The sequence below is a fragment of the Symphalangus syndactylus genome, chromosome 1 (assembly GCF_028878055.3).
Source record: "Symphalangus syndactylus isolate Jambi chromosome 1, NHGRI_mSymSyn1-v2.1_pri, whole genome shotgun sequence".
Taxonomy (NCBI): Eukaryota; Metazoa; Chordata; class Mammalia; order Primates; family Hylobatidae; genus Symphalangus; species Symphalangus syndactylus.
In genome coordinates, this window is record NC_072423.2 from 24,350,728 (window position 1) to 24,366,838 (window position 16,111).

Sequence of the window (16,111 nt, forward strand, 5' to 3'; positions counted from 1 at the left end):
GGGAACTCAAGGCAAAGTTTTAGCAACAAGCACAGAAGTATTTTAACCTTTTTTTTTTTTTTAATTTAAGAGATTAAGTGTCATTATGTTGCCCAAGCTGGTCTCAAATTCCTGGCCTCAAGCAATCCTCCCGCCTCAGCTTCCCAAATAGCAAATAGCTGGGATTACAGGTGTGAACCACCATGCCTGGCTCAAAACCAATTTTTAACAATCAATAGAGTTGTATTGGTACACATATATGACTATCAGCCCTGGTTTGGAGGATCAAAGGAATGAGGCTAAGGTCTAACTTTGTCTTGGACCTGTCATACATTAGTTTTACAACTGTGTGGTTGTAAACGGCTGGCTCCAAGTATAACTTACCAAATTATAGGGATACATAACCAGAAACTCAGTACCACAATAAGAAAAAGTTGGGGAACTCCCAAACTTGCAGTAAATTAGTAATTAGTAACATAACTTTGTATAATAACTATATATGTTATAGTCACATACCAAATTGTAGAAGGAAAAAAATTCCTCAAGCCATTTCATTATTTCTGGAATGTCAAAGAATCCAAATCTGTCCTTACAATTTTACTCACCTGCCACTTTTTCATCTGTTTCCCTGTTACCATCATCTGAATATCTTGCAAAGTCTAAAGAATCAAGGGTACTAATGCTCCCAGCTCGATCTATAATAAAGAGAAATATAAAAGAATTAAATGAGCATTTTAATTTAATTGTTAAAATAAGGAACAGGAATTCAAATACTTATGATTATTCCCAGTTAATAAACCTGTAATTCTAAGATCTAGGAATTCTTTTAAAATAACAACAAGAAAACAAAGTAAAAATGCTCACAGCAATCAAGCTACTTTAACCAAGTTTCCCTGCCCAAATCTCCGGACAACTCCCAAATAATGCACACACATGGAATATTGGAAGCAGCCCAGGTAAGGACAAAACAAACAAACAAAACAGAAATTTGAGCTGCCACCTAAGAAAGAGTTTACAGATTGAACAAGTGACTACTGAAAGAATAGAATCCAGTCTTCACGGCCTAACACACACATTATCCATCACACGGTCAAAGATTACTTAATACACAAAAACCAGTAAAATGTGATCCACTCCAAGAAGTAACACGATCAATGGGACCAACTCCTAGATGATACCAGGAGATTATGGTAAAATCAGTAGACTAAGATTTTATTATAGCTAGTACAACTATGCTCAGTGAAGTAAAGGAATATATGTATACAATAAACGAAAGGAGTTAATATCTTAGCAAAAACTATGGAATGTAAAAAATGCTAATAGAAATTCTAGAACTGAAATACAAGTATCTGAAATTAAAAATGCCTTGTACAGCCTAATCACAGAATGGAGATGAGAGAGGAAAGGGTCAGAAATCTCAAAGATGGATTAATGGAAATTATTCAATCTGCAGAATACAGACAAAAAAGATTGAAAAGAAAATTGACAGAGCCTTAGGGACATGTGGAACAATAACAAAGGTCTAACATATGCAGAACTGGAATCCACAACTGATGAGGCAAGAGATGGGGTAGGTACAGTTTCAAGGTCAGAGAACATCAAGGAGGGTAAATAAAGAGAAGAGAAACTTAGGCACCTATTAATCAAATTGTGAAAAACCAAAAATTTAGAGAAAATATCAAAAGCAGACAGAGAAAAACAATGTTCTCATAGAGGGAAACAATGATTTGAATGACTGCTGATTCCTCATAAAAAACCATGAAACCAAAAACATCCAGTTTGGAAAAGAACAAGCAAAACTACTGCTATTCACAGATGACATGACGTTATATATAAGAAACTCTCAGGAATCCACTAAAAAACAATTAGACGTAACAAATGAGTTTTTCAAAGTTGCAGAACATGGGACCAATGCACAAAAATCAGTCGGATTTTTATACATTAGCAATGACAATCCAAAATTAAAACAAAGACAAGTTTCATTTCCAAACACATCAAAAAAATTTTAAGAATACACTTAACAAAAGCATGCAAAATGTATACAGTAAAAACTACAAAACATTGTCCAAAGAAATTAAAGATGATCTAAATCAACAGAAAGACAGCCCAGGCTTACAGATAAGAAGATCCATATCAGAACAGCAATATTCCACAATTAATCTTCAGATTCAATGCAATTCCTATCAAAATTCCAGCTGCCTTTCTTTTTTTTTTTTGCAGAAATTGAGAACTTGATGCTAAAACTCACATGGAAACAAAAAAGTCTCAGAATAGCCGAACAATCTTGAAAAGGAATAAAGATGGAGGACTGATACTTCCTGATTTCAAACTTAAGAGTAATCAAGGCAGCACGGTTCTGGCATACAGATACAGAACAATGCAATAGAATTCAGAGTCCAGAAATAAGCCCTTACATCTATGGTCAAGTAGTTTTTGACAATAGTACCAAGACACTTCACTGGAGGAAAGAAGCTTTTTCAACAAATTGTGCTGGGACAACAGTATATCTACATGTAAAAAAAGGAAATTGGACCACTACTTCACATCACAAGCAAAAATGGATCTAGACCCAATGTAAGTGAAAATTGCAAAACTTTTATTAGGAAATGCAGAAGCAAATCATCATGGCCTTGGGTTAGGCAATAATTTCTTAGATATAACACAAAGCATTAGCAATGTTGTAAGCAGAAAAATGGCTCCTCACAGATGTCCACATCCTACTCCTTTGAATGTGTGACTATGTTACTTTACATGGCAAAGGTGAAGTGAGGTTGTTATTATTAAGATTGCTTATCAGCTGACCTTAAAATAGAGACATTATCCTGGGTTATTCAGATGGACTAATGTAATCACAAAGATCTTTAAAAGTGGAGGAGGGCCATGAGCCAAGGAATTCTGGCATCCTCTAGGACCTGGAAAAGGCTTCCCCTAGAGCCTAAAACCTCCAGAACTGCCAATATCTTGATTTTAGACCATTCAGCTCAATGTGAGACCCACTATGAGATTTCTACTATGCAGCCATAAAAAAGAAGAAGATCATGTCTTTTGTGGGAACAGCTGGAGGCCATTATCCTTAGCAAACTAACGTAGGAACAGAAAACCAAATACCACATATTCTCATTTATAAGTGGGAACTAAATGAAGAGAACACATGGACACAAAGAAGGGAACAACAGACACTGGGGCCAACTTGAAGGTAGAGGGTGGAAGGAGAGAGAGGAGCAGAAAAAATAACTATTGGGTACTAGGCTTAGTACCTGAGTGACAAATTAATCTGTACAACAAATCCCTGTAACACAACTTTACCTATGTAACAAACCTGCACATGTACCCCCGAACCTAAAATAGAAATTAGAAAAAAAAAGAACCATGAGGTAATAAATTTGTGTTCTTTTGAGCTACAACGTTTTTGTCAACTTTTTGAAGTAGCCATAGAAAACTAATACCATGATAAAGGAACGAATTGATAAACTAGATTTCATCAGAATTATTATTATTTTTTTTTTTTTGCTTTAAAAGTCACCATGAAGAAAGTGAAAACACAATCTACACAATGGAAGAAATATGTGCAAATCAAGTATCTGTTAAGGGCCATATCTACATGATATAAAGAATTCTTATAACTCAATAAAAAAGACAGCACAATTTAAAAATGGACAAAGGGTTCTCCAAAGAAGATATGGAAATGGCCAATGAATGAAGGAGAGATGCTCAAATGGGAAATGATATTCATTAGGGAAATGAAAATCAAACCACAATGAGGTACATTTCAAATCAACTAGATGGTTATAATAAAAGAGATGGTAAGTTGCAGAAGATGTGGAGAAACTGAAACCCTCATACATCACTCGTCTTAATGTAAAGTGGTACAGCTGCTTTGGAAGTTTGGCAGTTCCTCCTGGAAAATATTGTACTAAATAAAAGAAGCTAGACACATAAACCTACATGGCTATATACTGTATGATCATTCATATAAAATGTCCAAAATTGGCAAATCTATAGAAACACAAAGTAGATTTTAGCTGGCATCATAGGAGAATGGGTAGTGACTGGTAATAGGTACAGGGTTTCTTTCGGGGTGATAAAAATGTTCTGGAATTAGAGTGGTGATAGTTGTACAATTTCGTAAATGCACAGAGAACCATCAAATTGTATACTTTAAAAGGGTGAATTGATGATATATGAATTATTTTTCACTTTAATAAAAAGACAAGACAATAGTGTTGGTGACAATGTGAAGAAATTGGAACCCTTACATCTAGCTGGTGGGAATGGTATGGGCACTTTGGAAAACAGTTTAGCAGTTTCTTAAAAGGCTACAGAGTTATCTATCTCATGGGACAGTAATTCTACTTCCACCTAAAGAGAAAGGACAGCATATGTCCACACAAAATCTTGTACATAATCATTCATAGCAGCATTATTCACAATGGCAAAAAAGTGGAAACAACTAAATATCTGTCCATTGATAAATGAATAAATAAAATGTGGTATATATCCATACAACAGAATGTTATTCAGCAATAAAAAGGATGGAACTATTGAAACATGCTACAACAATGGATGAACTCTGAAAACATTATACTGACAGAAGATAGTTATAAGAGAATCACATATTGTATGATTTCCATCTATATAAATTGCACAGAATAGGCAAATATATAGTGATAGAAAGTCTGTCTCTATAGACATAGAGATTAGTGATTGGGGGTTGAGGGGGAAAATGGAGTGTATGCTAATGGATAAGAGATTTGTTTTGGGGATTATGAACAGGCTGCAAAAGTAGATTAGGTAATGGTTGTACAATTCTGTAAATATACTAAAAATGAATGGAAATATACTAAAAACCAATGAACTGTACACTTTAAATGAGGCTGAGGTGGGAGGATCACTTGAACCCACGAGTTCAAGACCAGCCTGGTGGGCAACATAGCAAGACCCTGCCTCTACAAAAAAGTAAAGGCAGAAGGAAAGAACAAACAAGTGTATTGAGTTTTCAAAGTATGGACAAGTTGTGTATGAATAGCAGTTACAATGTACAGAAGCTGGGCGGGGAGGGGGTGGTGGTGGGTGGGGGGCGGGGGGGTGGGTGGGGTGCGTGGGGCAGGAGCAGGCAAGTCGTGACAGCTGAGGCTAGGTAGGTTGTAAAGTAGCAGGAAGGACATTTTAACTGCTTCTCTATTAAATTTTACACACACAAAACTTTTTTTTATCCAGCTAATGTTTAAAAAGGGACAAATAAGAGGCTATTGTCAACCCTCTGTTAAATCGTTACTTACACAGTACTTAAAGTATACATATTGATCTAAGGAAATGGATTATTTGTGTTCAGAAAGCACGATCTCAACAAATGAATGGAAGTTATAGGAATACAGATTTGGACTCCACCTTGGGCTCTCCCATCACCTTTTAAAACAGTTAGTACATCACAATAATCAAGATGGTTGACTCTTCAAATAGGGCTATGTCATTATCAATGTACTACTTGCCTTTAAGTCCCTATTAAGTAAACTAAATGAAATTCTACATATATCATTCTTCTTAAACACTGTTTCTATCTGGAGAAACATTTAATTTCCCTGCAGTTTAATTATACCTGCTAAGTAATAGCTTGCAGGTTCTCCTTTACAAGCCTGGCCAACATGGTAAAAACCAACCTCTACTAAAAATACAAAAACTAGCTGGGTATGGTAGCAGGTACCTATAATCTCAGTTACTCTGGAGGAAGAGGTTGCAGTGACCTGAGATTGTGCCACTGCACTTCAGCCTGGGCAACAGAACGAGTCTCCGTCTCAAAAAACAAACAAACAAACAAACAAAAACAAACAAAAAACCTGTTTTCTATCAACTTAAGTTTTTGTTTGTTTTGGAGACAGGGTCTTGCCCTGTTGCCCAGGCTGGAGTGCAGTGATAAAATCATGGCTTACCGCAGCCTTGACTTCCGGGGCTCAAGCAATCCTCCCACCTCAGCCTCCCAGTTAGCTGGGACTATGAGCCACCAGGCCTGGCTAATTTTTAAAAACAAATTATAGAGACAGGGTCTCACCATGTTGCTCTGGCTGGTCTCAAACTCCTGGGTTTCAGCAATCCTCCTGCCTTGGCCTCCCAAAGTGCTGAGATTACAGGCGAGAGCCACCACACCCAGCCCAATTTAAGTTTTAAGGCAACATAAACAAAAATAGTGATGACGGAAAGCCAAATATTACAGTACTCTTCATTATAACATAGTTTCTTTCAGCACAAACTAAGAAATACCAAATACAGTAACCACAGACATCTCAAAAAGTTAATATTAAAAATGTGCTGAACTCAGGACTACTACTTAGCAATTTAAAAATAAAAAACTGACATATGCAATAATATGAGTGAATCTCAAATGCTTTATGCTGAAAGAAGCCTTATACGAGTACCTACAATATTTCATTTATATGAAGTTTTTAGAACAGGCAACAGTAATTTATGGTAGGAAAAAATTAATAGTGGTTCTTGTGGTAAAGGGCTAGAAGGGGTAGGAACTGACTGGAAAGGGCCTTGAGGGAACTTTCCAGGGTGATGGTAATATTGTATATATAATAGGAGTTTGGGTTACTACAGGTACGTTCTTTGTTCAAACTTATCAAATGGTACACTTAAGATTTATATATTTTACTGTCTTTAAATATTATCTCAAAACCTCCACAATTTTAAAATATTGAGCTCTAATTAATGATATGCACGCTAAAGTATTAAGCATATTGATATGTGCAACTTAATTTGAAAAGCATAAAAAATAAAATGGACTGTTGATGGAGAAATGGCTGAAAAGATGTACTGATATGAGATAAACCAAGTATGGTTAACTGGAATTAGGTGGTGGATGTATGGGTATAAAATTCTTTCAACTTGTCTGTATGCTTTGAACTTTTCATAATAAAAAGTTAAAGAAATAAAACTTGAATGTATGGGGGTAAAATGAGCTAACACTGGTCAGGATCCATTAATAATCAAGGCTGAATCCTGGAAAATAGCTATCCTTATTGTCTTAAATAAACAAACAAAAATTTTATGTTTTTCTCCCTCTGTTTGAAATTGAACCAAAGCTAGACCATGAATCACTAAAAGAAAGGAAACAAATTTCAAAATATTGTGGATAAACTTTATAAGGCTTTTTACTAATAGACCTTTTAAATAACTGAAAATATAAAATGCTAAACTGGAATAAACCATTGAGTTATAAGTACATCTGCCTTGGTAAATAACTAATATGACATAAAATGGAGGGCTGGGTGTGGTGACTCATGCCTATCATCAGAGCACTTTGGGAGGCTGAGGCGGGGGACTGTTTGACGGGTTTGAGACCAGCCTGGGAAACGTAGCGAGACGTTGTCTCTACAAAAAATCGAAAAATTAGTTGGGCATGGTGGCACATTCCTGCAGTCCCAGCTAGGAGGCTAAGGTGGGAGGATCACTAGAGCTCAGAAGGGTGAGGCTGTAATGAACCATGATTGAGACACTGCATTCCAGCCTGGGTGACAGAGGGAGACTCTGTCTCAAAAAATAAATGCATAAATAAATAAAATAAAATGAAGTTCCTGGATTACTATGCAATACCTAAAATTTCCAGTTCTTTAAAACAAAATTAATCTACCTACTTTTCTCCAATTTTTTATTACACTATAAATGATGACTCCTTCGAATTATTAAAAAAAGTATTATAAATAATTATAAAAGTACATAGAAGACTAGATAAACCATCCTAACACCACTAAAACTGGGGATAAGGGCAGTATATCATCAATTTTTTTCCTTGAATTTCTAAATATTGTTTTTTGAACTTTCCCCCATATATATGTAAAGATATTTGTGTAAAAAATATAATAAATTTATATATACAATTTTATATCTTGCTGCTTTTTTGAGACAGGCTCTTACTCTGTCACTGAGGCTGGAATGTAGTGGCATGATCATAGTTCACTGTAACCCAAAACTCCTGGCCAGGCTCATGTGATCCTCCTGCCTCAGCCTTCCAAGTAGCTAGGACTAGAGGTGTGCCACCATTGCTGACTAACTTTTTAATTTTTTTGTAGAGATGGGTCTCACTATGTTGCCCAGGCTGGTGTCAAATTCCTGGCCTCAAGCAGTCCTCCCGCCTTGGCTTCCCAAAGTGCTGGGATCACGTATGTATTGCTTTTTAAAAATGAAGCTTATATAGTGAGAAATTGCAATATTATTAAGGCTATTGATAAAGTTGATTAAGGCTAGTGCTAAACCACTTTCCAAAATAAGCATACATAGCAATCTGAATTCCACCAATAGTATGTAATAGCATTTGTCAATGTTCAGTATTATTATTTTTAATCTTCACCAATTTAACATGATATAAAATTATATTTTGTTTAATTATGTATCTCTTTGATTTCTAGTGAGCTTGGACATTCTTTTTTTTTGAGACAGAGTCTCACTCTGTCACCAGGCTGGAGTGCAGTGGTGCGATCTCAGCTCACTGCAACCTCCACCTCCCAGGTTCAAGTCATTCTCCTGCCTCAGCCTCCCAAGTAGCTGGGACTACAGGCGCCTGCCACCACTCCCAGCTAATTTTTTGTATTTTTAGTAGAGACGGGGTTTCACCGTGTTGGCCAGGATGGTCTCGATCTCTTGACCTCGTGATCTGCCTGCCTCTGCCTCCCAAAGTGCTGATATTACAGGTGTGAGCCACCACGTACAGCTACATTCTTTCAAAAATATATTGACCATTTATTTTTGGGGTTTGTGTGTGAATTATCTATTCATGTCTTTTGATCTTGCATTTAATATCTAGATATTCCTGATATATTAGTTGATCTGGCCATTGCTGCCCTAAGCAGAAACTCCACTTGAGTACTATCTTCTCTTCTCTTAGGCCCATGTCGTGGCTCCTTATTAGCTACTCTGAAGTTTCTAACCTGCATAGGAAAACATGTACACTCAATGGTGAACTTTTATCAACTAATATTTTGGTGCTGTGATACCAGCCTTCATTGCTTTATTCCTGATTTTAATAGAATGTTAGGTATGGTGTTGGTTGTTAATTTCAGATAAATATTTCTTATTAGGTGTCCATCTATTATTAGTTTACTAAGTCTTTTTCATCTTCCTTCTAATATTTTAAATCATATATACAAGCCTAGATTAGAGCTACTTTGGTCATGAGACATTATTCTTCAATAATACTATTACCATTTCTCTAAAAGTTTTAAAGAACTCATTTATTCAACAGGGAGACTCTTGGGGGAAAGCAAACACGCACTTTAATTTTCAACTTGGCATTATTATGGCCATTGAAAAATATATTTTCTATTTTTTTCTAGTTCCAAGCCAACAACTTCATATTCTCCAGGAAAAAAAAGCTCTGATATCTTTTAATATAATAAATGTCACAAAAGAAAAACAATCTCTCAATTCATTAAAATCTACTCCATCTTGTCAGAAATAAAAATTATTTATGGAAGAAAGTAATTTTAACTTTGACTGGGCTATCCTATATACACTTTGGATTTTAAGACTAATAACAGGTTATATTAAAGCTTCAAGGTAAATGTGCTTCTTTAGATTAAGCCACAATTCTTTTCCAGGAGAAGCAAATGCCTTTTGTGTTCCAAATGTCCTAATATACAAGAGTTTGGAAAAATTAGCCTCTTTTATTAAGAATCTACCATATTCTAATATGAAGTATTTTAACTACAGAGCATTTCTTCAAATACCAGGATGCCTATTGTGTAACTTCTTAACAATTCACTTTGTAACTCAGAAACAAATAATCAGGTACTTTCATCATAGTTGGTAAACTGGTAAAACCTGTTCATAAGTTTTATCAAGTCTGAGAACTAAACCTATTATACACAGTCATGCAGACTGATTTTTTAAATCACATACAAAAGCAGTTTTATTTATATTTACATTTAATATTTTAGTACTGCTGAAAAAATGTTTTTACTATAATTGAAAAACTTAGTCTCAGACCCTTGAAAATTACGTGGCACTTTAAGAACCAAATGCATCAGAAAAACGGACCAGCTGTCGACTAATAAAAGAGTATTGGGTAATTTAAATATTTATTGAACAACTACTGTGTACTAGGTCACTGACAGGAAAGCAAAATAATTTTTTTAAAGGACATGGATAAATAAGTCTAAGTAATTATGTTTATATATGCTTACATTTGCATGTTTTTGTAAACATGCACAGTACATTATTAATAATAACTGACTCTGAGAAGCAGAATGTACATTTTTCACTACATATTTCTCTTTGTATTATTTGAACTTTTTGTTTTTACTTTTGGTATTTTCCCCCATAATTACATTTAACATATACTTCAATATGGGCACTTTATAATTTAAAAATCATGAAAGTATCCAATTCACAAATGGAAAAAAAATCAAGCAATTTGCTTTATATTACAATTCTTTCAGTAAAGACGATTTATTCAACCATGCTTAAAAAAAATCTGTCATGAGAAAGAAATATATAATAATAAATTCAATAAATATAAAGATATTGCTAATAACAGACTTACTTTAAAAGTAATTCTATTTAAACCTGAGGTTGTGTGTAAACATTTTAAAATATTATTCACGGGCCGGGCGTGGTGGCTCACGCCTGTAATCCCAGCACTTTGGGAGGCCAAGATGGGCGGATCACCAGTTCAGGAGATCGAGACCATCCTGGCTGAAACAGTGAAACCCCGTCTCTACTAAAAATACAAAAAATTAGCTGGGCTTGGTGGCATGCACCTGTAGTCCCAGCTACTTGGGAGGCTGAGGCATGAGAATTGCTGGAACCTGGGAGGCGGAGGTCGTAGTAAGCCGAGATCGCGCCACTGCACTCCAGCCTGGGCAACAGAGCTGGTCTCAATCTCAAAAAAAAAAAAAAAAAAAAAAAAAAAGAAAGAAAAAACAGTTATTCACTTAAGGAGGGATCTCAGAGATGTATGTCAAAGAAAGAGAACCTATAAGGCTACTCTAAAATATGAAAGTTAAAAAAATAAAACTGTAAATTTTCTACTTTGGAAATAATGTAAAATTCATTCAATACTAATGAAAAATTTCTTTTATGTGGGCACTGTATTTATAAATGCCAGAGTAAAACCACAAAGGTACTGTGCCTCCTCCCACTCAAGGTCAGTTCTGAAATTATTTGGAAGGCTTGGTATAGTAGTAACCTTGGTGATAAAGAAAGGAAAGATGTGAAACACTTCAGAATACACATGATACACCAGAAGAGAAAGGCTAATTTCTGGATAGACAAGGATCTTGGTCTATCTTTCCATTAAAAAAATAAAAAAAAATGTTGGGGACAGCCCTTTACTTTCAGCAACTGCGGCACTCACATTTGTATTTTCCTGATCCTCAATTCTTCTCCAATGATGGGGCTAATTTTTCACTGACCTCTATGTCCAAAATATTTGAGAGCTAAAAGGAATTAAGACAGTACAATCCCCTCATTTTTACAGATGAGAGAACTGAAGCTATGTACTTATGCAGTATTTACTAAGCCATAATGAGGAGTACAAAGATAAAACTTAGGTAAAACTTTGTCTTTGCCTTAAGGAAGCTTATAAATCATTGGAATTAAGTCATATACAGGGATAACAATAATACAATTGGCTTACTTTATCTTAAAGTTTAAAAAATTAATCTGTGAGCAAGCTAGAAGTAGAATTCAAGCCTCCCAGTTTGCAGCCCACTGTCTTTTTCTCTTTGTCACAAGGTTTCAGAAAGAGTGGAACTTCAAAGTCAAGATTTAAACTTGGGAAGAAACTTACATGCTGAAACTTTATTGACAAGCTATTCACTTAAAATTTCTATAATTCAAGATGACTTTATCATATGAAAAGCTATTAGTAAAGAGAATGATTACTGTTAATGATGACAATAGTAATTATTATTATTAGCATTCTTTTTGACCACTTATTCTGTGCCACATACTTTACACAGATAACCTTTCATAACAACCCCATGCTAAAGGAGTCATTACCATCTGCATTTTACAGTAAAGGAAACAAAGACTATCCAGAGTCATGCAATGAGGGAGTGGCAGAATAGAAATATGAACTTAAGCTCTCCGACAGCAAAGCCTGAGCTCTAAACCATTGGTTCTCTTGAATAATATGTAAGAGCATCCAGGTTCTGATCGCCTAATCAGGTAAGTTGGGTTTGATATCGTGAATGGCCCCAGAAACAGAGCCTTGATGGAATCTTGCTCAGACAGAGTTGAGGAAATCGGATATAAAGTAAAAGGTTAATTTTCACAAGAAAATATTTCCAACTTATAAATGTATAGGAAACTACTACTTAAAGATCAATTCTTTAACATAACTTCAATATTTACTGAAAGCTTGTAGGCCAGCAAAATATTAAGTACTGGTGATACATAGATAAATTTTCTATAAACTGTCTACCTTAGGCATTTGTGCTAGGCATGAAAGAGGACAATATAAGACCTATGAGCTAACATCTTTTAAAAAATCTAGTCAGCTAAAACATCTACACACAAACATTTCAATAATATTAAGAGTTAATTAGAAACACATGTTCACAGGTCTGTATATAATTAATTTCCATAAGTGGAACAGCCAAAAAAACCCCTCGAGTTCAGAAGATTTAGAGATCACTATGGGCTGGAGAAACTTTAGGGAAAGGCAGGAATATAAACAGGACCTTCCTTTAAGGATGCACAGGATTTAGAAAAAATATGGAACAGAGGACAAGTATTCCACAAGAAAAAAAAATAATGTGGACAAGGATACCAGGCAAGAAAATATTAATATAGTATAATAAATATAAATATTCAAGAAAATATAATGCATGTTTCAAGGGAAAAATGAAACAATGTGAGTAGAATAAAGGTTTTGCATATGGACAACACGGTTGAAAGGGCAGGAAGAAGCAAAACTAAAGGGATAACTTTATTATACATAGCCACAACAAAATATTTTAAAGCCACTTTTACACTTTGACAAATATACCATACAAAAATAGAAGAAATTAAAAAATTCCTAGTGAGGTTTATAAATTTTTTCTGTAATATATATTTTTTGCTACTAAAAAAGGTTTGAAAAAGTTGCTTTGGACAGGAGGAAGCAATCTTATTTAAAAGGTTTTAGCTAGAATGACATGAATGAATAACTATGAATGAATAACTCTTAAAATCAAGTAAGAGTAAGGATGAAGGAAGAGATTAAAGCTATAGGATAAGACTAAAACTGCTGGTACAAATGTGAGCTAAAGCCTGAACTACGGGAGCACACAAGCACACACTGATAGGTGGTTTGAAGTAACAGAAATGTCAATGATACTACCTTGAGCAATCTTATCCACCCACAACAGGACCAGCTGGTTTCAAAAACAAATGAACACTATTTCTGACTGCTGAGGATTTTTGACATAATAGGTGAGAAAATCTGGAAGAGGGCTACACCCATGATTGCAACTGTGTTCTACTCCTCGAGGTTTAGTCATGCTCCATGACTAGATCAGAAACTTGTAAGTAACCATGCAGCAAACCCTGAAGATTAAAAAAAAGAGAGCACAAGCTAATTTGGCCTTGTTAGTTTATTTCACACAGAGGAACAGTTGATGACTATATTTGGCTGTCAGATGAGGTTTAGTTGATCCTGGGCTTTGCCCAGATATCCTACAATCACATGTAGGATGTGACTATCCTAATTTTGATTAAGTTTAATACTATGCAGTGTGGGCGCCTTGATGAAACGAAGTGATGCTTTAGGCAGATTATTCATCTGTGACTTAGTGTGGTGCTATGGTTTGTCACTCTAATTATTTTTTAAATGATCAAGTTTTTACTACGTGGCTTGCCTTCTGCATTAAGAAGTGATTTACCCAAGCTGAAAGAGCTAGTAAGTGGCAGAGACAGAACTGAAGATCAGACATTGGTACAAGTCCAGTGGTCTTCAAACAATAGGCTGATTTCAAAATTATAGTTGGTATAGTCTGGCACAGACCTACTGTTGTTTTATCAGTCACAAATATTTCCACAGCTACTCTGATGAAGCCCATATTTCTCTATTTGTTCACACCAACGTGAGATGTCTGTCCTGTATCTTACTATAATCCAAACATATCAGCTCTAGGGCATTCTTCTTGATCCCGCTATCTTTTGCTGAATCTTGGTAAATACCATTGCTATATCCAATTGTAATGGGTATTCAATTCTCAGAAATCTGTGAGGAATCTATCCTTAAAGAAAATTAATCAATTTACAGTCAACTTGTTCAGGTTTTCCTATATAGATTTCCTTAGTTTGTAGAAACTAAGTATACTGTAGATGTGAAGTTTCTCAACTGATATTTGTAATTCAGATATAAGTATTGTGTATTTTTAGACAAGGCTGGGAGGCTGGGAGCTGCAGGATAGGGTGGAACAGCACAGTTAAAAGCTAAATTAAAAACAAATTCACTAAACTTAATTTTTGACTGAAAAATGCCAAACAACCAATCTAGGTTTTTAACAAACATTTTGAAGATCCAGCTCTAACTTCCTTGTTTGAAAAGTAGAAAGCATAATTTTAACTTTTCACAGAAATAAGGTTGGTTTTCCCAGATTAATATCCTTATCTTGCTTCCTTTTAGAGTACCACAAGAGGCTGAAATGTCATATTGTATTTTTGCAACTACCTCAGTGGAAACACCCTATTATATGGTAAGCAGATGACGGTAAGCAGGGAGTGTCATGTTCCCACAGATGATGTTTTAAACATGAAAAAATACAAGAGCTATTATCTTTCCTTCACCTGTACTTCCTTTTCCTTTCCTTACTCAGGATAAAGAGTCTAAATATAGCCAAATAATAAAGTTACTATTTATTCAAAATTTTACCCACCCTTGAGGGTCAAACTTAACTTTTACTTCTCCACAGGCCCATTTCATTTTCACAATCAACAGATTTTTCTATATCTGAATGTTTACATTCTGTAAACATTATCTTTGCCACAGGAGACTATTCTCAAATTCTTTCATGTGTTAGTCTTACCTCTCCATCAAGAACATAAGCTCAAGGATATGCATTAAACTTTTAGATCGCTGTAATGCTTAACTGATCACAATGTTTAATAAATATATCGATGTAAAAATACTGAATACCAACTATATTCAGGCCACCATGCTAAGCAGGGATTATATCTAACTACAGGAATAAATTTGAAACAATTGGAAAGACATAGGAAAGAAAAATGACAGTTACACAGTAGATATATTTAGGAATGTCTATGGCCCAGAGAATAGTGGAAAGTCTAATTCAGGTAAAAGCAGTGAACTTAATAAATTTTAGAAATGTTGTGATGGGGCCGGGCGCAGTGGCTCACGCCTGTAATCCCAGCACTTTGGGAGGCCGAGGCAGGTGGATCACTTGAGGCCAGGAATTCAAGACATGCCTGGCCAACATGGCAAAACCTAATCTCTACCAAAAATACAAAAATTAGCCAGGTGTGGTGGCGCAGGCTTGTAATCCCAGCTACTGAGGAGGCTGAGGCACCAGAGTCACTTGAACCCAGGAGGCAGAGGTTGCAGTGAGCCGAGATTGTGCCACTGCACTCCAGTTTGGCCGACAGAGGCCGACTATGCCTCAAAAAAAAAAGAAAAAAAAAAAGAAAAATTGCGCTGGTATTTTCGCTTTCAGAAAGCAGAGGAAACACTAAATCCAATCCCAACTTAACAGAGGGGAACTACTTTATAAAGTAGAAGGGATGAAAAGTTTGTAAGAAAGCAATCGTGACATCTTAGTGTTGGCGATACTAAGAAAGGAACACTGAGCATAGTTAGATATATGCTCTCAGAGTTCTGAGAAACGATACCTTGGATCATGAAAGAAAGATTTTAGGCCAGGCGTGGTGGCTCACGCCTGTAATCCCAGCACTTTGGAAGGCCGAGGTGGGCGGATCACATGAGGTCAGAAGTTTGAGACCAGCCTGGCCAACATGGTAAAACCTGGTCTCTACCAAAAATACAAAAATTGGCTGGGTGTGGTGGCACGCGCCTGTAGTCCTAGCTACTCGGGAGGCTGAGGCAGGAGAACTGCTTGAACCTGGGAGGTGGAGACTGCAGTGAGCCAAGACTGCACCACTGCACTCCAGCCTGGCAACAGAGCGAGACTCCACC

General features: G+C 35.8%; 1 protein-coding gene across 9 annotated transcripts in view; it reads right to left on the reverse strand.

Moving 5' to 3' along the window:
• The window catches only part of RELCH (RAB11 binding and LisH domain, coiled-coil and HEAT repeat containing), a 126,591-nt gene that overhangs the window by 95,557 nt on the left and 14,923 nt on the right, over window positions 1-16,111 (reverse strand). For all 9 annotated transcript variants that reach the window (XR_010120864.1, XM_055297271.2, XM_055297290.2 and 6 more), the window contains exon 2: window positions 585-674. Coding sequence is in view for 8 of the 9 variants with exons in the window: in XM_055297271.2 (XP_055153246.1) it covers window positions 585-674 (90 nt within the window). In the remaining variant the exon portion in view is untranslated. The remainder of the gene's footprint in view (window positions 1-584; window positions 675-16,111) is intronic.